Below are 21,143 nucleotides of genomic sequence, written 5' to 3' on the forward strand. Positions count from 1 at the left end.
TGGATGGACCCTGTTCGTCATTCAACCGTCCGCCCTTTGACATTGACTAAACTCTACCAGGATGTCACCCTAAACGTTTCATCCACATTGGATAGCATTTCATAATAAAAGCCCTGTGAAATCTGCATTTTCTGACTTTTCGCTGGGTCACTTCATGTGATTTTTTTTAAAGGCTTTAAATTGCATTTTGGTTGTGTTGGACGTCAAAATGTCAACGTGTCATATATATATATATATATATATATATATATATATATATATATATATATATATATATATATATATATATATATATATATATATATATATATATATATATATATATATATATATATATATATATATATATATATACCAGTGAAACCATCGAGTTCTGCAGAAAGCTCGGAGGAAGCCTCCGCATCAACTCACTCTGGCGGCGGTTGTCCTGTATTGCATTTGCCGCTTCGGCATGACCTCAGCTGGGGGCTGCCGGACTCTTTCATCCCTCGTCGAAAACGTACACTTTTTTTTTTTAATCATGATTGAGGAACACATTGAGAAAATGACGCGGCGATGTGACACACGGAGTTGTTAAACCGAGGAAGTAAAACCCACCACCAGCACCAGTCGCCATCGGTGGCTACGGCCAGGTCCTGCCCGTGCTTCTGCACTTAAACCGGGGAGGAAACCCCGAGGATCACGGCCTTTTGGCCGGATGACACCGGCGCAGACAGCACCGCGAAGCTAACCAATAATGTATTCCAATGGTTGGAAATAAGTGTACAAAATGGCGTGTTGGGTTTATTTGCTGCTGGGTTAGTGGCTCTTAGCTGCCGGATGGACGCAACGGAAGTCGGACCGTGAGTGACAGTTGGAGCTAAAGGCTCCCCAGGTGAGACCACTTTGGACCGCTAGCTTGATCGACCATTTAATGCTAACACCTAAAATACAACAACACTAATACATAATAGGTATATTAATGACATGCATAGCGACTGTGGGCGCTTACTATGTTAACACTTGTTAAACTTTGTGCAGAATGCCATCCACATGTTGTGTACTTTATTATTAGTTTTGACATCTAAATGTGCATGCTAGTTGTGTGACTATTTCAAGCTAGTGGTTAGCAGAGTTCGGGATATATGTCATGGTGTTATATTGAGTAAAATGATAATGTATTAAATAATTGACGGTTGTTGTTGCTGCATGTTACTGTTGTTGATTAGATTAAAGTCAAGTGGAATGTTTTGGTACTCAAGTGTCAAAGACACTTTCCATATTAGATTGACATTGATAGTAAGCCTCGGCACTGCCTGATAAAAAAATCAATCATTACGATTTATTGAGGTTTGAGGTGTAAATATTTAAACATGTATTGAACCTGTCATCTTAAAGTTCATTTTTGCTAACTTCCTCCCAATGTCATTCAGAGTCAAGTTGTTTTTGAATAATTATAATTATGTCATTAAAATCAACTTGTCCTTGAAGTTAGAATTGCATTATAGTTAGTAAGCATCGTCACTGCCTGTGTAAACAAAAATCAGTCATTACCACTTTTTAAATTTTGAAGTGATATACAAATATTTAGTAACATTGTCATTACTTTGAGCTAAATTCCTCTAAATGTTATTAAATTCCAAATTGTCTTTGAATAGAAGAATCACAAAAGGAAACCTCTTTTCATAATTAAAATCATTTATTACAACTTAGTTTTTAAGTATTCAAATCCTTATTGACAATATGAACTCCCTATCATTTTAATGTAATTTGTGCTAAGTTCTTTGAACAGTAAGTGAATGCACTGACAAACTATTGTATTTTTGGAACTTTTTGCCCCTTTTACATTTCAATATAATTAAGATCCATTTACTAAGGCATGCAAACATCTTATTGGTCAGACGACAGGATCGGCAAGTTGCTTTCTGGAAGACTCATCAACATCAGGCGTGGGAAACATTTACAGAGGTCTTTGCATGCATGTTATAGAACTTTACATTACATTTTAATGATGATAATGTCAGTACATTTTCTACAAAAAAAACCCTAAAAATATGTAGTACATTACATGGGACATGTAATACAGCCAAAAGGGGTTGGTATATGAGAATACATTTAAAGGTAAAATATAGCGTAGAAATGCACCCAATTGCAGGAAACATAGTCTTGATTTTCAACATTTTCTTTCGGGGTTTGTGTGGCAGCACTTTGTGTTAATTTTTCTCTTTTTTTAAAGGGTACTCACATCCCTGCAACATGCACCATTTTTGTTGTTGAAATGTTTTGTTGTTCATTTTCAGGCATGATGGAAGGACTTCACAGCCAGGCAATAAGCTTGGACCCCCGCAGGCAGGAGTTACTTGAAGCTCGCTTCACTGGCGTCGGCGTGGCCAAGGTTTGTATTTTTGTATTTACTGCATATGCTTCAATATTTGCACAACATAGTTTAGCTCAATGAGCATCTAAAGTATTATCTCCTCAAGCGTGTTTGTGCTGCACTATATCATACATACTGCAAGGTGTTAACTGTATATGTAAGGACAACAAATAGAATAGGACACGTCATAGATGACTAATGGATGTAACGTCTGTCTTGTTTTTCCAGAGTTCGGCCAACAGTGAATCATCCAGCCAGTCTCTTTGCAGCGTGGGGTCCCTTAGCGACAAGGAAGTGGAGGTTTGTACAGTGTTATGGCGCGGGGGAGAGAGAATCAGATTCACACACATACACACACTTGTCAGCCATTTTTGCTGCTGGTGTCCTCACTTATGTCACCAACAAATTCACCTTTTCCCCCAAATCAACATAGCCATTAATTGATAAATGTATGTGTTGTTACTAGCCACAACATTATGTACATAATCTAATTTAGCATAATTATCCACGCAAGTGAAAGTGAGTCTGCAAGCAGTTTAATTTGCCATTGAAAAGCAGTCGCGTTGTTTATGCGCATTATCGCTATCTACAGGATTGAAACAGTCCACTTTTTTCAAGTGAAATATTAATGTTTGGTATTTATATTAGCCGGCTTGAAAAATAGATTGTCCAATCAGTGAAGATAAAAAGGTATAATATTGCTAATAAGGTAATACATATGGACAATGTACAGGAAATATATGATTCTGCATGCAACTGTTTACCTACACTGTATGTAATATGTATATTATCAATCAATCAATCAATGTTTATTTATATAGCCCTAACTCACAAGTGTCTCAAAGGGCTGCACAAGCCACAATGACATCCTCGGTTCAGATCCCACATCAGGGCTAGGAAAAACTCAACCCAATGGGATGACAATGAGAAACCTTGGAGAGGACCGCAGATGTTTTTTTGGGCTCTGGGAATCACTAATAAGTTTAAATAAAATAATATTAATTGGAAATTGTTTCAGAAAGTGTTCACATGTTTATTTAAAATTTGTTATAATGTTATTATTTATTTGTACTTATTTAGTACAGTAATCCCTCTTTTATTGCTGTTAATTGGTTTCGGGCTTGACTGTTGTAAATTAACTTCCACAAAGTAGGAAATATTCATTATAATTGGAATATTTTCAATATTTTCATAGCTAGACCATAAAAAATTTTTTTGCAACCTTTGTAACATTATGAGAGCCCTCTAGACATGAAATACCAGCCACCTAGTCACCTTTACACTCATTTAATCCAATATAGTAACACTGTCTGTGCCTCACAATACGAAGGTCCTGAGTAGTCTTGGGTTCAATCCCGGGCTCGGGATCTTTCTGTGTGGAGTTTGCATGTTCTCCCCGTGACTGCGTGGGTTCCCTCCGGGTACTCCGGCTTCCTCCCACTTCCAAAGACATGCACCTGGGGATAAGTTGATTGGCAACACTAAATTGGCCCTAGTGTGTGGATGTGAGTGTGAATGTTGTCTGTCTATCTGTGTTGGCCCTGCGATGAGGTGGCGACTTGTCCAGGGTGTACCCCGCCTTCCGCCCGATTGTAGCTGAGATAGGCTCCAGCGCCCCCGCGACCCCAAAGGGAATAAGTGGTAGAAAATGGATGGATGGATGAATGTCTGAGGCTTTGCAAATCAGTGGCCATGATACTGAAAAGCGTGACCTGATTGGTTTGCTCTCATCTAGTGACCAATACTACTGTAGTATTGATCATTTTTGTTCATTTGTGAATGTTGTCTATCTGTGTTGGCCCTGCGATGAGGTGGCAACTTGTCCAGGGTGTACCCCGTTTTCCACCCGAGTGCAGCTGTGATAGACTCCAGCACCCAAAAAGGGACAAACGGTAGAAAATGGATGAAAAGCCAATTAATGCTAGAAATGTGTAATCTAGGACAAAAATACTTAAAGATATATTTAAAAAAAAAAAAAAAAAATCTGCCATAGTAAAGCTGCAAACTTGAAACCCTAACTGTTTATTTTGCTTTTTAAGTCATACATTTTGCTAATGCATTTTAGATGTTTGTTTTTTTTATACATATATATATATTTTGAATACAGCTTGTATAAACGGTTTTCTGTAAGGGCACTACGTTTAAATGTTTACAAACTTTTGTGGCTTCTATGTATCCATCCATCCATTTTCTAATGTATGTAATTATTGCGCATTGTTTGAGGAAGTTTTTTTTTAAATCAATCATCAATCAATGTTTATTTATAAAGCCCTAAATCATAAAGGGCTCAAAGGGCTGCACAAGCCACAACGACATCCTCGGTACAAAGCCCACATAAGGGCAAGGAAAAACTCACCCCAGTGGGACGTCGATGTGAGTGACTATGAGAAACCTTGGAGAGGACCGCATATGTGGGTAACCCCCCCCACCCTTCGGGGAGACCGAATGCAATGGATGTCGAGTGGGTCTGACATAATATTGTGAGAGTCCAGTCCATAGTGGATCCAACATAATGGTAAGAGTCCAGTCCATAGTGGGGCCAGCAGGACACCATCCCAAAAATGTATTACTTGGTATTTTTGTTAATTTTTAATAATATAGTATTTTTACTATTAATTTTTCATTTATTTTGGACACAACTTATGCATTGAAACTAATTACAGTATTTTTTGTAGCTGTTGTCGACGTTGGGTAATGTCTGTAAAATGTTTACAAAAATCCCTATTTAAATTGACACACTTGGGCACACCATAGTGTCATCCATGTTTAGTACATGTCTTGTGAGGACGACACCGGAGAAGCCTGAAACCCACTCAACCCCTCAGAACCAAAGGTCACACAGCAGCGGCGATGTTTCTTTTCAGACACCGGAGAAGAAGAGCGAGCAGAGAAACCGGAAGAGAAGAGGAGACGTGTATGACAGCAACAGTCAGGGTAAATCCAATCTGCAAAGTTGAAGATTAAGAAACCAGTCATCTACCTCTCCTACTCCTCACAAAAAGTTCTCTCTTCACCGTCATCACTCTTATTTCCTGTCTGGCCCTCCAGGAAAGGGAAGAGGACACAAAGCCAGTGATTATTTTGAGGTGAGGACAAACAAATTACATGATCAAATTATCATGCAGTAACACCTCCTCCTGTCTTTCTTCTTCGGTGTCCAGTTTGCTGGCAACAGTGGTTCCGGGACCAGTCCGGCCCGCAGCATCCCCATGCTGGTGCGTTCCTCTTCCCAGCACTCGCTGTCCAATCCATCGGTAAACCTCCGCCCTGGCTTAAAAAACATTCCATTATTCTGATAAAAAATGTATATGTTGTGTAAAGACAGTGGATGACTTGACAAGAGGGGTCACTCTGTTTCTTTCATTCCACTACAGATAGCTCAAAAAGTCATGGGCAGTCTTTTATCTATCGTTCAGGAAATGTCAGAATCGGAATAAGGAACAATTGATTAAATTTTGGATCTGACCCGTTTTTTTCTACTGTAAAGTTTACATAACAAGCCTCTATTTCTCTCTGTGTGTATGCAAGCGGCTCCGACTCCACCCACAGATACAAAGAGAGTGGATGACTAACCAGATGGTTTACTCTTATTTCTTTCATTCCGCTACAGATAGTTCAAAAGGTCATGGGCAGAGTTTTATCTACCGTTCAGGAAATGAATGGACGGCGTGGCACAGTTGGGAGAGTGGCCGTGCCAGCAACCTGAGGGTTCCTGGTTCAATCCCCACCTTCTACCAACCTCGTCACGTCCGTTGTGTCCTTGAGCAAGACACTTCACCCTTGCTGCTGATGGGTCGTGGTTAGGGCCTTGCATGGCAGCTCCTGCCATCAGTGTGTGAATGTGTGTGTGAATGGGTGAATGTGGAAATACTGTCAAAGCGCTTTGAGTATCTTGAAGGTAGAAAAGCGCTTTACAAGTATAACCCATTTACCATTTCTAAATGTCAGAAATGGGATAAGGAGCAAGTAATTACCTTTTAGGGCTGATCCGGTTTATTTTTAAGACGTTAGCTTACATTTACGCTACACACCTCTTCTGCTCTATGTTTGTGTATGATGGAGGCCCCGCCTCCACCCACAGATACAAAGAGAGTGGATGACTGACAAGATGGTTCTCTCCGTTTCTTTTATTCCTCTTTCGATAGCTGAAAAAGTTATGGGTGGATAATTGGGAATTTTTCAGGAAAAGCCAGAAACGGCATAAGGAAAAGGTGATTTTGGAGTTGATCCGGATCAACTTAAAAAAAAATAATAATAATTTAACTATTATTAGGTCGGGTTTGGCGGAGGTCTGCGCTCTGAGTGCTTTTCGAACTTTGTAATTGTACACTCAGAATACAGATTTGATTGTGCAAAATTGCACTTTTTACATTTTATGGCAAAGCTGCTGTATTTAAAGGTGTTCTTTTGTTCTTCTTTAGTCCACAGATTTTAGCTTTATATTTTATCTTTTTTTTTTTGTAAAAATGACTAAACAAAAAAAGATTTAGAAAAACACACTGAAGTAAACCGTGACTGTCACACCCTAATCTAAAAGTATTCATATTACTTTTGCATTTGTAGATCAGTCATTTTTGTATACAGTGTATTCAGGCTTGGATAACAACTTTTAAATGTCCAGTGTCCTTCTGTAACACCCAGCTTTTGAGAACCATGGTTCGGCCCAAATTAGGCCTAATTAGTCAAGGCAGGTGTGTTCACCTATATAAAGCCCTCAGCCCCACCCTGACTCTTTTAGCCACCCGTTCAGAGCCATGGTGCGTGACAGGTTATTATTTGTTTGAGTGCATGCTTTTTACTGACTCAAAAAGATTGATTGTTTGTCACTGTTTGTCCAAGTTGTGCTTCCTTACAAATGTGCACAGTTTGTAAGGAAGTTTAAGGTCAAACAGTGACAGTGGGGGGGGGTCAAACTGTCACAGTGATATTTTGTTAATATAAATATTTAGAATTTTCAATCAAACGTCCTCAATTCAACACTACACATTCCCTGTCTTTGCCCATCTCTGTCTCGTGGTTTCCAGTTCCAGCAAATCAGCCCTTCGTCAGGAAGCTCTGCCCACACAGACTCTTCATCCTGCAGCTCTAGTAAGATGGCCCACGCACACTTGTGCTCCCACAGAGCCACCCAGGTAACAGAGACTATATCATCTTGTCGTGGCCATTTTGAAAAATTGACATGACTCTTCGTGATAGTGTATTGTGTTATGAAAGTAAGCAAACTGAACAAACATACACACCTTGCTTAACCCATTGCAAATGAAAGTAAGCCTGCCATAATGAGCGTGGACATAATGGGGTCATGTCAGTGACAGAGCGTTGTTGTTGTCTCGCTAAAGTCCGATATGACGCTGCTGAAGCTGGCGGCGCTGGAGAGAAACAAGAACTCGGACCTTGAGAAGAAAGAAGGGAGGATAGATGACCTGCTGAGGGTAAGAGCAAAAAAATCCATCCTTGTATTTGTTGTCTGCAGACAGTTATCAAAGCTGAATTTGAAGTACTATGAGTGGTTGGCATCATGCAGCTTTATCTACTGCTGCATACGCTTTAAAATGTTGATCCACAGTGTGTTTGTAATGAACTCACCAGTGGTATTAATTCTGACTGAGCAGTTTGCTCCTTACCACAATTACAACATTGGTTCTGTTGCTGCTTTGTGCTGCCGCAGATTTGTTATTACTTTTTTTTCTGTTCTAATTTATCATGCACTCATATAATGAAGTTGTATACAATGCATTTTCAGTAGGCTCACTCCAATTATCACCTACTTCAAATTATACATTTATAAATTATGGCTGCACAATATTTTTTTTCCAAGTCAATAGCGATCCCTTTCTGCTTCTCAAGACCGATAACTTATTTACCGTATGTTTCGGACTTTAGAGATCAACAGTATATTAGCCACACCCATAAATTTAGGGGGGGAAAATATTTCCATATATTAGCCGCACCAGACTATAAGCCACAGATATATACGTTGTGAATACGTCATGTTATTTACACAAATATTTTGTAAATGTTTAATTACATTAATTGTTTCCAAACGGTGTCTGTAACACGGCAGTAAAACGATTGATCAAATAAAACAGAAGTCATAGACATGGACCCACTAGCTGCGGAAGCTAGCTCTCCAATCAGCTAAACAGACTTAATAACTCCATAGTGAAAATTTACTAAGGAATTTGTGAAACTGGAACAATACAAACACAATGCCATTTTAAGTTAATAATACTAACACAGACACTCATTAATGTGTTAGCATATTAACTAATGCTAACAAAGCTAGCTTTAGTACATTACAATAGCTTGTACAAATATGCATGAAAACACTCTTACAGACATCACACATGGGACGGTTTAGTAAGTATAAACAGTTTTAATTATATTGTAACGCTTACAAACCTTGCTTGGAGTAATGAATGAAGAATCCTTACAAGTAAAAACGTTACGACAACTAGAAGATGGAATGGCACTCGTACTTTCGTTTCAAAGCGTGCAGTAAACGTTGTAGGCATTCACAGAGCAGCACCTGCAGTGAGCAAACCGTCCAGAAGATGGTGCCACAGCACAAACGATAACACACCAGTTCAGTGTCTTTGCATGTGTTTAATAACAATTATTTGCATTATGTCCTTCAGCGAAGAAGAATCCATAAATTAGCTGCAATGTTTTATAAGCCGCAGGGTACAAAACGTAGGAAATAAGTAGCTGTTTATTGTCCGGAATTTACAGTAGATACTGTATATTGTTTTCTAAATGTAGATTTAATAGAGTTTGTGAACATATACAAAGAAATAAAGACTCAAAGGTGGATATGAAAAACTGCACCCTCAATAATAATAATAATAATGGATTAGATTTTATATTGCGCTTTTCTATTATTAGATACTCAAAGCCCTCTCAGAGAAGTGGGAACCCATCATTCATTCACAATTGGTGGTGGTAAGCTACATTTGTAGCCACAGCTGCCCTGGGGTAGACTAACAGAAGCGAGGCTGCCAGTTTGCGCCTACGGCCCCTCCGACCACCACCTATCATTCATTCACCAGTGTGAGCGGCACCGGGGGCAAGGGTGAAATGTCCTGCCCAATGACACAACGGCAGCGATTTGGATGTCAAGAGGCGGGGAGTGAACCTGCAACCCTCAGGTTTCTGGCACGGCCGCTCTACCCACTACGCCATACCCCCCTTCAGATTTGTTCTAACCATCACTACTGCGGTAGAGCGAACCTCACATCCATAAATCGGTAGTGAATGTTTTGTCCTTATTTTCATCCTCCAGTGTGTGCAGGAGTGCAGCAATCACATCGTATTTTGCTAGCAAACACACATCCGAAAAAAGCGGCTGCTCCGAAGTAGGTGGTGATGGAAGGTGATCCAGGGTCCAGTGTTTTCAGCGATGGTGGGGGGGCGGGGTCTTCTGCAGCTCTGATATCGCAGCGGTCAAGTGTGTCAATGATTCATGTATTGTTTTATTTCTGGCCTCCTCGCAGAAGCAATCCAGTGTGTTTGCTGCTTTTCTGTCACTTTTTGGCGCCCATGATTGATAGTTTAGCATGCTTGACATTGAATTCAAATGAGGGAGAGTAGCTTACAACAGATGATGGGTGATCTTGCCTCATTGGCGCGTTTTACTTTTAAAAAATGTTAACGTTATCGGTGCAATTTTTTATTATTAGCAGTGGGACGTCATAATTCCTAGTATCGACCCGATAATTATTGTGCGACCCTAATTTAATTAAACACCTGGCTACAAACAATAAACAGAATATTAAAAGCTAATAATTGCTAACTGCTATCTGTTTTTGCAGGCCAACTGCGACCTCCGGCGTCAAGTGGAAGAGCAGCAGAAGATGTTGGAGCGCTTCAAAGAGCGCCTCAACAAGTGTGGAACCATGAGCAAGAAGCTCCTCATTGAAAAGGTTTATTTGCATACCTGTCCTATACTGTAGCAAGCGCCCAAATATTTTCCAAATACAAAAAAATTGAGAGGGTACTTTGATACCTTGTGTACGCTAAAGATGCTAAAATCAATCTAACGCGGGTCAATATATTCTAAGCCAGGCCCGGGCAATTATTTTGACTCGGGGGCCACTTTTAGAGAAAAAAAATGTCTGGGGGCCGGTATATCTATTTTTAGGAACACTAATACAAAACCTCACAATGTCTGATTGAATGCTAAAAACGTTATGACAGACCGCCTTAAAAAACGTAATGGAATTTTACATGTTTCTATGAACGATAAAACACTGAATATTGACAAAATATGAATGTCACACCCCCTTTCGATCGACATATTTTACAATCAAGTGAAATGCAACAAAAATGCAACAAACAGTGAAATATGAACGCGAAGGGTACAAAATAAACCCCACTTACAATCTGATATATCTGATGTATCACTAAGCTTTAGAACTTTGTTGTGAAAATCTCCTTCCGCGTCTGTGGAAACGCTTCCCGCCCGCACTGCTTGGTGCCTCGTCTGAGCTGCTGTGACGTAGATTACCATAGTACCTAATTAGATGACCATAGTAACTAGTTTGATTACCACAGTAACTAATTAGCAGAGGTGGGTAGTAACGCGCTACATTTACTCCGTTACATCTACTTGAGTAACTTTTGGGATAAATTGTACTTCTAAGAGTAGTTTTAATGCAACATACTTTTACTTTTACTTGAGTATATTTATAGAGAAGAAACGCTACTTTTACTCCGCTACTTTTATCTACATTCAGCTCGCTACTCGCTACTAATTTTTATCGATCTGTTAATGCACGCTTTGTTTGTTTTGGTCTGTCATAGTGCCTGTGTTTCAACAAATACAGTCACTGGTGACGTTCACTCCGTTCCACCAATCAGATGCAGTCACTGGTGACGTTGGACCAATCAAACAGAGCCAGGCGGTCACATGACCTGACTTAAACAAGTTGAAAAACTTATTGGGGTGTTACCATTTAGTGGTCAATTGTACGGAATATATACTGTACTGTGCAATCTACTAATACAAGTTTCAATCAATCAATCAAAAGTGTGAAGGAAAAAAGACCCTGTTTTATTTCAACCGTACATCCCGTCAAAAGCCTAAAGACTGACTGCACAGTTCCTGTCTTCACAATAAAAGTGCCGCTCCGTCGCGCCTGCGCTTTCAAAACAAGAATCTCCGAAAGCCAGCGCAAACAAGCTAGCAAGCTACGGAGTTTGCCGCCAATGTATTTCTTGTAAAGTGTATAAAAACGAATATGGAAGCTGGACAAATAAGATGCCAAAAACCAACAACTTTCATGTGGTATTAGACAGAAAGGAGGAACTTTTTTTCTCCTCCATTTGAAAACGTGGACGCTATCAGCACTGCTGTCTGATTACAATCAATGCAAGTCATCAGAATCAGGTAATACACCAACTTATATTCTTGTCTTCATGAAAGAAAGGAATCTATATGTGTTAAACATGCATGTATATTCATTAAAACACCTTTAACATGTAAACAAAAACGGCAAAATAAATAAATATAAATTATATACTGTATATATATATATGTGTATATATATATAAATGTGTGTGTGTGTGTGTGTATATATATATATATATATATATATATATATGTATATGTGTGTGTATGTTACTCATCAGTTACTCAGTACTTGAGTAGTTTTTTCACAACATACTTTTTACTTTTACTCAAGTAAATATTTGGGTGACTACTCCTTACTTTTACTTGAGTAATAAATATCTAAAGTAACAGTACTCTTACTTGAGTACAATTTCTGGCTACTCTACCCACCTCTGCTAATTAGATTACCATCGTAACTAGTATATCATCCAAAAGCGCAGATTCCAACCACTGAAATACTTTTTATAGTTCAAGACTTACGGTCATTAGAAAACATGACTGCACATCATAATGGCAGCTACACTTTCCATCTTAAAGATCTAGAAAAAATATTTGGAAATGTCGGGCGGGCCAGATTGAAAAGCTTAACGAGGAGCATGTGGCCCCTGGGCCTTAATTTGCCCAGGTCTGTTCTAAGCTAACAAAACATCCACATCCTAGCTTTATGTTGTAGGTGCGGAAGCAAATTAGTGTAAAATTTAAACATTATATGCCAAGGGCCAGTAAAAAAAAAAAAAGTTAGGCTGCACTTTGGTCAACCTTCTCTTATAGTGTCAATTTTGTTCAGCCTGGTGCTTGACTTTGCCTTTTTAAATTGTTTTCTGGTAGTCAAAGCAAGAGAAGAGTGCCTGCCGGGACAAGAGCATGCAGGATCGTCTGCGTCTGGGCCACTTCACCACAGTTCGCCACGGCGCCTCCTTCACCGAGCAATGGACCGACGGATTCGCCTTCCAGAATTTCATCAAGTCAGCTCTGCAGCAACAAGCATCGCACTTTTTCGAACAAGCTTTGCGATGATTGTATCATTGATGTACTTTTTTTCAGGCAGCAGGAGCGCATTAACTCACAGCGTGAGGACATAGAGAGGCAAAGGAAGCTGCTGGGGAAAAGAAAGCCGCCACCTGTGGTCCAAGCGCAGCCGCCGAGCATCGAGCAGAGCAAACGAAGGAGCAGGAGCAACGGCCAAGAGAGTGAAGCGTAAGCTCGCATACTGTAGTGTTGGCTTACCCAACCTCTCATGAGCCAAAGCACATATTTACATGAGAAAACTCTCAGCACATATGACTTATTTTGTTGTATTAACACCAGCAGATGGATGGATACACCTGTCAATTATGTGACATGTAGTAAAAGAGCATTTAATTTTTCCACAATTCTATTATTTGCCTTCCTTATACCTTCTCTAAGTGTATTTTAAAGCAGGGGTGTCCAAACTTTTTCCACAAAAATCCGCATACTGAAAAGTCAAAGCATGGCTGACCCATTTTGATATTTGATATTATAAAAAAAGGAAAATCCATACTTCTAAAAACAAACATTTGTGTCAGCAATGTGTTATAGGTAACAACAAGGCCGCCTTAATGCACAGGCTTACCTGGGTTGAAGCCCCCGATTTTGACGAGCAAATGCAATGATTGTTGTTCAAACACAGACAGCGCTGCTTCGCATAGCGATTGTGTACACTCTTGGCTGCAATGTGTTATGCGACTGTGCCGAGCGGGGCTAGAAACCAGGTTGCCGGTGTGAGAGGCCAGTGTCCTGATGAGGGTATTATTGGAATATTAGAATAAAATAGAATATAATAATATTAGAATAAATTATTTTATTTGTTTAATCTTTTTTTATCTTTTTTTTCTTACATTTGTAGTTGTTTTCGTTGTCTTTTATTTCCACAATATGCTGTGGACCACCAAAACCTGAGCTGTGGAACGCAAATGGCCCCCAGGCCACACTTTGGACACCACTGTTTAAATAGATTTTTCATTGTGGTTCATTTAAAAATAAATATATATATATACTGTATATATATTTAATGTATTGGTTTTCTGTTTTCTTTTTTAATATGTTTAAAATCATTTAATTATATGTGTATATTATAGATTTTTTATATTAATATAATTGCGTATTTTTTCTTATTTTTTGACGTAACCCGTTGTCACTTTGTCGCCCCCAGGCTCTCACTGGCAGAGTATCACGAGCAAGAGGAGATATTCAAACTTCGAATTGGTTACCTAAAAAAGGTACCAGCCTATATCTCCGATCAATAAATGAACTGGTTTTAGAGGCTTAATGGAGATGATAAAGGTGATAGAGTTGTGTTTCCCGGCCCCGCAGGAAGAGGCGGAAATCCAGACGGAGTTGGAGCGCTTGGAACGAGTCCGAAACCTGCACATTCGAGAGCTAAAGAGAATCCACCACGAGGACAATTCGCAGTATGTATCATGTATGATCTTCACCAGCCATTACATTAGTATACACATTGAGTCTTAGATGAATAAATTAGTCATAATATTGTTTAATTTTGACTGACAGTTAACAGAAGAGGTCAGTGCAGGTGTACTTAATGTTGCGGCCAATTGGTCTCACTCTGCAGATTTAAAGACCACCCGACACTAAACGACCGCTACCTGCTGTTACATTTACTCGGAAGAGGAGGCTTCAGTGAAGTTTATAAGGTAAGCGACCGCTCAAGTTTTTTTTTTTTACATTTACATTTCACATTCCTTAACCCAATGTATGTGTTTTTCAGGCCTTTGATTTAACGGAGCAAAGGTATGTGGCCATTAAAATACACCAGCTCAACAAGAACTGGCGAGACGAGAAGAAGGAGAACTACCACAAGTGAGTAGAAATATCCTATTTCCTCATAGGCTGCCGGAGTGTGCTTGTTGGTGTTTTATTTCTGTGAAGGGATTTTGAATACTATTTTTGCTGCCTTTTTATCTTAAGAACATATAAGGATGTAACGGTATTGTGTATACTGCGAAACTGCCATTTCAAAATACTCACAATGATGCCGTGACGTGTGACAGTACCAAACAGGAACTTGATCTTTGCAGTTTTTTTCTGGCGCTACTGAGTGGGCCGGTCTGAGAAGTGAATGACATCTCCCATCAGCCCCTGCGCAGTCTAGGCAAGCAGAGCTGAGTTTAATTGGAACCTCCTGTGAAGTTTAAAGGGGACCTAGGATGAATTTAGTCTTTTCTGACTTATAAATGTTAATCAACGCCAAAGCGTCACATTATAAGGTCCATGCATTTTGGCGTGAGCTTTCACACAGTTTTGGATTCCTCTGTTTGCGGGGTTTTCAGTCTGGCTACGGTGAATGTTCTTATTTGGACTTTAAGTCCAGTTCTCAACCAGCTAGAGGATAATGTATTATCAAAATAACACATTATTTTTATCTAATCTTGGCATGTGCATAGTAACACCAACATGCGCCATACATTGTGTATAATCGCAGCATGTTTTATGCAGAGTCTGAATCCATCAGAGAGTGTATATATTTAAAAATGTTATTAAATGTATGATAAGAGTGGGGTGTGGTTTCATTTGCAATCTGAGAATGCCTCCACAACAAAGCCTGCAGACAGACTCAAATGACTTATAAATAATAATAATAATTACTGTGGAGCAAAATGTACTCATATTTTACATTGAAGCATATCTGATACATAGATGGATGATCTAGACCAGTGGTCCCCAACCACCGGTCCGAGGATCGATTGGTACCGGGCCGCACAAAAAATAGACCTTTCTTTTATTTTTTATTATTAAATCAACATAAAAAACACAAGATACACTTACAATTAGAGCACCAACCCAAAAAACCTAACTCCCCCCTCATTCACACTCATTCGCACAAAAGGGTTGTTTCTTTCTGTTATTAATATTTCTGGTTCCTACATTATATATCAATATAGATCAATACAGTCTGCAGGGATACAGTCCGTAAGCACACATGGTGTATTTTTTTAGGACAAAAAAAAAAAAAAATTTTTTTTTTTAAAAACATTACCCCCAAAAAATTTGTTTGAATGCAGATTAAAACGGGGGGAGGGTTACCCACATATGCGGTCCTCTCCAAGGTTTCTCATAGTCATTTACATCGACGTCCCACTGGGGTGAGTTTTCCTTGCCCTTATGTGGGCTCTGTACCGAGGATGTCGTTGTGGCTTGTGCAGCCCTTTGAGACACTTGTGATTTAGGGCTATATAAATAAACATTGATTGATTGATTGATTGAAAATCTTCATAGGTCCACTTTAAGATGGTATGGGCGCATTTTGTTGTGCAAGCGTGCACAAACATTTGCATAAAGCAAACCAATTGTCCAGTTACATGCTGATTGTTTTAAAAAATTGAAAATGATCAGTTGATGGTACACCTAATAAAGATAACAAGCTGGATCTGTGAATAATTACACATTTGCTATAGACAAAATGTGATTAATTGCAATTAAATATTTTAAGAATTTGACAACCGTAATATAAAATTAATTAACAAAATAATATAAATATATGAAAATACACAGTGCAGGCCAAAAAGTTTGGACACACCTTCTCATTTCAATGCGTTTTCTTTATTGTCATGACTATTTACATTGTAGATTGTCACTGAAGGCATCAAAACTATGAATGAACACATGTGGAGTTATGTACTTAACTAAAAAAGATGAAATAACTGAAAACATGTTTTATATTCTAGTTTCTTCAAAATAGCCACCCTTTGTTCTGATTACTACTTTGCACTCTCTTGGCATTCTCTCTATGAGCTTCAAGAGGCACAGAACTCTTCAAAGCAAGCACAGAGGCGTAATAAACACAATGGCTGGATAGTACACAACATTGTGTAAGATTATCTTCAGTACTGCACAGGAAACAAGTTTAGCTTACCTCGGTAGGTGCTGCTGTTTTGGTTAGCAATGGGGTTCAAATGGATTAAAAGGGTGGCATGTATTTGGAGAGTCCATTAACATGGAGGCCTTTTATCTGAAGAAATACGATCATTTCTGTAACTGTGTTTTTTTAAGACACGCCTGTAGAGAATACAGAATCCACAAAGAACTGGATCACCCTCGCATCGTCAAACTATACGACTACTTCTCTCTCGACACAGATTCGTAAGTTCTTCCGCAACGTTTATAAATTCTTTTTGATAGTAAAATTCCGTTTAAGAACATGTTTGGTTTTTTTGTCCAGATTCTGCACAGTCCTGGAGTACTGCGAGGGCAACGACCTGGACTTTTACTTGAAGCAAAACAAGCTGATGAGCGAGAAGGAGGGCCGCTCCATCGTCATGCAGATCGTCAACGCGCTCAAGTACCTCAATCAGATCCGACCGCCCATCATCCACTACGACCTCAAGCCTGGTACGAGTCTTGAATCAGCGCCTCGTGGTTACACGGAAGCTCATTTTGCTTGCCATCCTAGGCAATATCTTGCTGGTCAACGGCTCCGCTTGCGGCGAAATCAAAATCACCGACTTCGGCCTGTCCAAGATCATGGACGACGACAGCTACAGCGCCGCGGACGGCATGGAGCTCACCTCGCAGGGAGCGGGCACCTACTGGTACGTGCATCACAGGACCAGTAAAAGACCTTTTCTGATGTGTCGCCTTGCAGGTACCTTCCCCCGGAGTGCTTTGTAGTCGGCAAGGAACCTCCCAAAATATCCAATAAGGTCGATGTTTGGTCACTGGGGGTCATCTTTTACCAGAGCTTATATGGACGCAAGGTAGGAGGAACTCTACTGCAGTGTTAAAAAAAAAAAAATAGTGGAGCGGAATATTCAAAAAATATATTTTATGGGAATAAAAACATGGTAACACTTTAGTATGGGGAACATATTCACCATTAGTTAGTTGCTTATTAAAGTAACAAAGACTTAATTTAGAGTTATTTGGACACTAGGGGAACATATAAGGGTTAGGGTTACTAAAAAGCAATAATTCTGAGGTTATTGAGGGAAGACTCTTAGTTAATGGCTGACTGGTTGTATAATAAGGCCATGCAGAATAAGGCATTAATAAGTACTTAGTAATGACTAATTAAGAGCCAATATGTTACTAATTTGCATGTTAATAAGCAACTAATTAATGGTGAATATGTGTTCCTCATACTAAGGTGTTAACAAAAACATATATATTTTTGTGTAAAGAAAACTATATGTGATCAAATAAATATACAAAACTAATTGTTATACTAATTATATAACAATAGTGTCACAATAAATTGATACATGTATAATTTAATAGGGGTGCTGATTTTTTTTTTTCACATCCAATTCTCTGTTCTAAATGGATTCACAAATTTGAAGAATCTATTTTTTACGGGGATTATGCATTTCATCCCTTTTTTAAATTACATTGAAATGTAATCTTGTATAGTGATATTAAACAATTTCAGCAATGTCCATGACAATTTTATTTAATTAGTTGCATTTCATCGTTTTTTTTAAATTACTGTAGGACATTTGTTTCTTTTTTTTTTAACAAAAAAAAATCACCACCAAATAATTTAAAATAAATACATATGAATTGCGCTGTATTGCACAATTATTTAATCGATGCACAATTGAATGCATTATTCCTCACTTTTGATCTTATTTCATTGTCCGTGGTTTAATATTTATTTAACTGCTGCACAAGCCAAAAATGAAATGTATTGATTTATTGAATTTCTAAAAAAATAAATGTTTCAGGTCATCTCCACCCTTACTCGCAGCCAATATGAGCTTTTGTAACCTGGTTTGAAAATGTGTTGTTACAATTTTTCGACCAATTGGTTTGAATCCAGAATCGATTCTGATTAAAATCGTCACCCCCAAGAATTGGAAACAAATTGAATTGTGAGTTATTGTAAGATTGACATTCCTACTATCTAATAAACAATAATGGATTAATGTATATTGAATGTTCTCCAATGAGAATTTAAAACTTAATTCTCATATTAGTATGATTGTTCTGCTTAAAAAAACACTGCAATGTTATTTTAATATTAGTACATTATTTTTGTAGCATTAGTTCAAAAATAAGACTTTATTTCTAATAAATTACTTGTTTTCCCCATTCTCCATACTCTTCTTGGGGAGATTTGTTTTTGGTTTTATTTGAAGCCTTTTTTATGTTAACAGCCCAACATGAGCCTTAAATCGTAGATATTCCCCCAAAAAATTGTTTCTCCAAGGAAGATGTCTGGTGGGATACATGGGGGACATCTACCACCATGCACTTCAAAGAACCAGCGGTTTTATTCTGACAAAATTGGGTTTTCTCCTCATTCAGCCGTTTGGTCACAACCAATCCCAGCAGGACATCCTCCAAGAGAACACCATCCTTAAAGCTACTGAGGTGCAGTTTCCTCCTAAACCTGCAGTCAGCGCTGAAGCAAAGGTATGGATTAGTCATGTCCGCTAACATTCATGGGAAGAATGTAGTTAGGGATGAAGCAGATTCAATAGATCAGCTTGTCGTAAATTAACATTTTCAATGCACCCAAGTATGTATTTCATGTTGTGGTCTTACTGTACTTGCTGCATTTCATTTGACTTTAGTTATCATGCTTACCTGTTGTAAATTAAGTGTATTTTTGTTATCTTTTTAATTGCTCGGTTTGACTTCGATAAAAGTGGGTCTCAAGTTGACACCAGCTGAGAACCCACTGTTATAAATCATTCATTATAAATAATGAAACTGCTGATTCATTACAAGCTGTTCATGTAAAACAAAAGGGAAATAGATAATTCAGCTGTTCATTATTTGGAAAATTGTAAAACACATTTAAATTCGATCTTATTAATTATATCAAACAATTTCATGACAATTTTAATTATATGTATATTCATTTTAGAGTTGTTTTTAAATAAGAACATTTGGGGTTTTTTTTCAAATAAAAAAATGTTTCATTATTAAAATTGGCAGATTTATTCATCTGTTCATTTAAAATGATGAAATAAATTCCAATGTATTCTTACATAATGACAAACAATTTCAACAATGTATTGATACATTTCCTGACAATTTGAATTATGTTTAAATTCATTTCATGGATTTTGGAAATTATGACAATTGTTTTTAAATTAAAAAAAAAAAATACGTTCAATTATTAAAAATGCCATATTTATTTAGCTGTTCATTACTTGTAAATTGTGAAACACATTCAAATGTTATCTTTTATAATGATATTAAACGATTTCAATTAATGTATACATTTTATTACACATTTGATGGATCATATTAATACTTCCTTCATGGATTTTTTTGTTTTAAATTAGAATATTTGTTTTTTTTTTAGTTAATAAAATGATTGAATCGATAAAAATGCCAGCTTAATTCTTTGTGAAACACATTGAAATGTAATCTTGTATAGTGATATTAAACAATTTCAGCAATGTATTTATACATTCATGACAATTGTATTTAATTATATGCATTTCATCCCTTTTTTTTTAAATACTGTAGGACATTTGTTTCTTTTTTTAATAAAAAAAAAAAAAAAGCATTACATTTTAAAAAATGCCATGAAACCTTACCAAATATTTAAAAAGAAATACATAATAATTGTGCTGTATTGCACAATTATTTAATGGATGCACAATTAAATGCATTATTCCTCACATGATCTTATTTCATTGTCCATCTTGTTCAATTGGCTTAATATTTATTTGACTGCTGCACAAGCCAAAATTGATTTATTGAATTTCTTCACAGAGCTTTATCCGTCGCTGCCTGGCCTATCACAAGGAGGAGCGTGTGGACGTCCTCCAGCTGTCCAGAGAACCTTACTTAATGCCGACTATCCGAAAGGCCCTAGGCTCAACCGGCGGGGTCGCTGGCGGCGGCGCACCCATGGCTCCTCCCTTTGCCTCCACCTCTAGCTGCTATGGCAACAGCGCCTCCAACTGAAGACGACCGGCTGGATGCATGCGCTAACGCTACCACTCATTTCAAGGGCGCCCCAAAATTTGCACAAAGCAACAGGCAGCATCACATGTCTGCGCTGTAAAATCAGCCAATCAACATCAGACATTGCACATCCCCCCCTCCCCCTCTGGACTTTTACTGCAATGACTGAAAACCAAAGTATATAATATTTACAAATAAAATATAAATGTTACTTGCAGTAATACTAATACGTAACCGGTAATATTATTTTGAATAATCCACTGGAAGTCCACTGCTTTTTTTCTGTGATGAGTGAAAGACCTCCTGCTCCAAAAAAAGGGGGGAAATAAAAATATGTAACCGAAAGAGACTTTGAGTACTTTTTGAAGTTCAGCTACTTGTAAAGGTTGAATTGTCCATACTGTTCTTAAAATGGGCCATTGATTCTCAAACTGTTTTTAATTGTACAAAAAAAATACAAATGTATTAACCAAAAAACAAGGAAGTACAAGC

General features: G+C 38.1%; 1 protein-coding gene across 3 annotated transcripts; it reads left to right on the forward strand.

Annotated features, from left to right (window-relative positions):
- Nucleotides 1–417: 417 nt before the first annotated feature.
- On the forward strand, nucleotides 418–20,996 carry LOC133610430 (serine/threonine-protein kinase tousled-like 2). 3 transcript variants are annotated; one of them, XM_061966683.2, is made up of 21 exons: nucleotides 418–874; nucleotides 2,280–2,374; nucleotides 2,585–2,656; nucleotides 5,221–5,290; nucleotides 5,405–5,442; nucleotides 5,518–5,610; nucleotides 7,381–7,488; nucleotides 7,696–7,788; nucleotides 10,168–10,278; nucleotides 12,576–12,712; nucleotides 12,792–12,944; nucleotides 13,921–13,987; nucleotides 14,082–14,179; nucleotides 14,341–14,422; nucleotides 14,497–14,588; nucleotides 16,779–16,868; nucleotides 16,948–17,117; nucleotides 17,179–17,317; nucleotides 17,371–17,482; nucleotides 19,032–19,139; nucleotides 20,457–20,996. In XM_061966683.2, the coding sequence occupies exons 2-21, from the start codon at nucleotides 2,282–2,284 to the stop codon at nucleotides 20,649–20,651; spliced, it is 2,121 nt and encodes a 706-aa protein (XP_061822667.1). In that variant the 5' UTR covers nucleotides 418–874; nucleotides 2,280–2,281; the 3' UTR covers nucleotides 20,652–20,996. The 3 variants fall into 3 exon arrangements, with proteins under 3 accessions (XP_061822667.1, XP_061822668.1, XP_061822669.1); XM_061966684.2 differs by having other exon boundaries at nucleotides 5,518–5,571; XM_061966685.2 differs by lacking the exons at nucleotides 418–874; nucleotides 2,280–2,374; nucleotides 2,585–2,656; ... (1 more) ...; nucleotides 5,405–5,442; nucleotides 5,518–5,610 and adding an exon at nucleotides 6,818–7,113.
- The last annotated feature ends 147 nt before the right edge of the window (nucleotides 20,997–21,143 follow it).

This window comes from Nerophis lumbriciformis, linkage group LG11 (assembly GCF_033978685.3).
Source record: "Nerophis lumbriciformis linkage group LG11, RoL_Nlum_v2.1, whole genome shotgun sequence".
Lineage (NCBI taxonomy): Eukaryota > Metazoa > Chordata > Actinopteri > Syngnathiformes > Syngnathidae > Nerophis > Nerophis lumbriciformis.

Bases quoted from the DNA above. Each gene is read 5' to 3' on its own strand.
- LOC133610430 (XM_061966683.2), top strand. From the start codon at position 2,282: ATGATGGAAGGACTTCACAGCCAGGCAATAAGCTTGGACCCCCGCAGG. The intron at 5,443-5,517 runs GTGAGGACAAAC...TTCGGTGTCCAG, and splicing joins AAGCCAGTGATTATTTTGAG to TTTGCTGGCAACAGTGGTTC. The intron at 7,489-7,695 runs GTAACAGAGACT...GTCTCGCTAAAG, and splicing joins GCTCCCACAGAGCCACCCAG to TCCGATATGACGCTGCTGAA.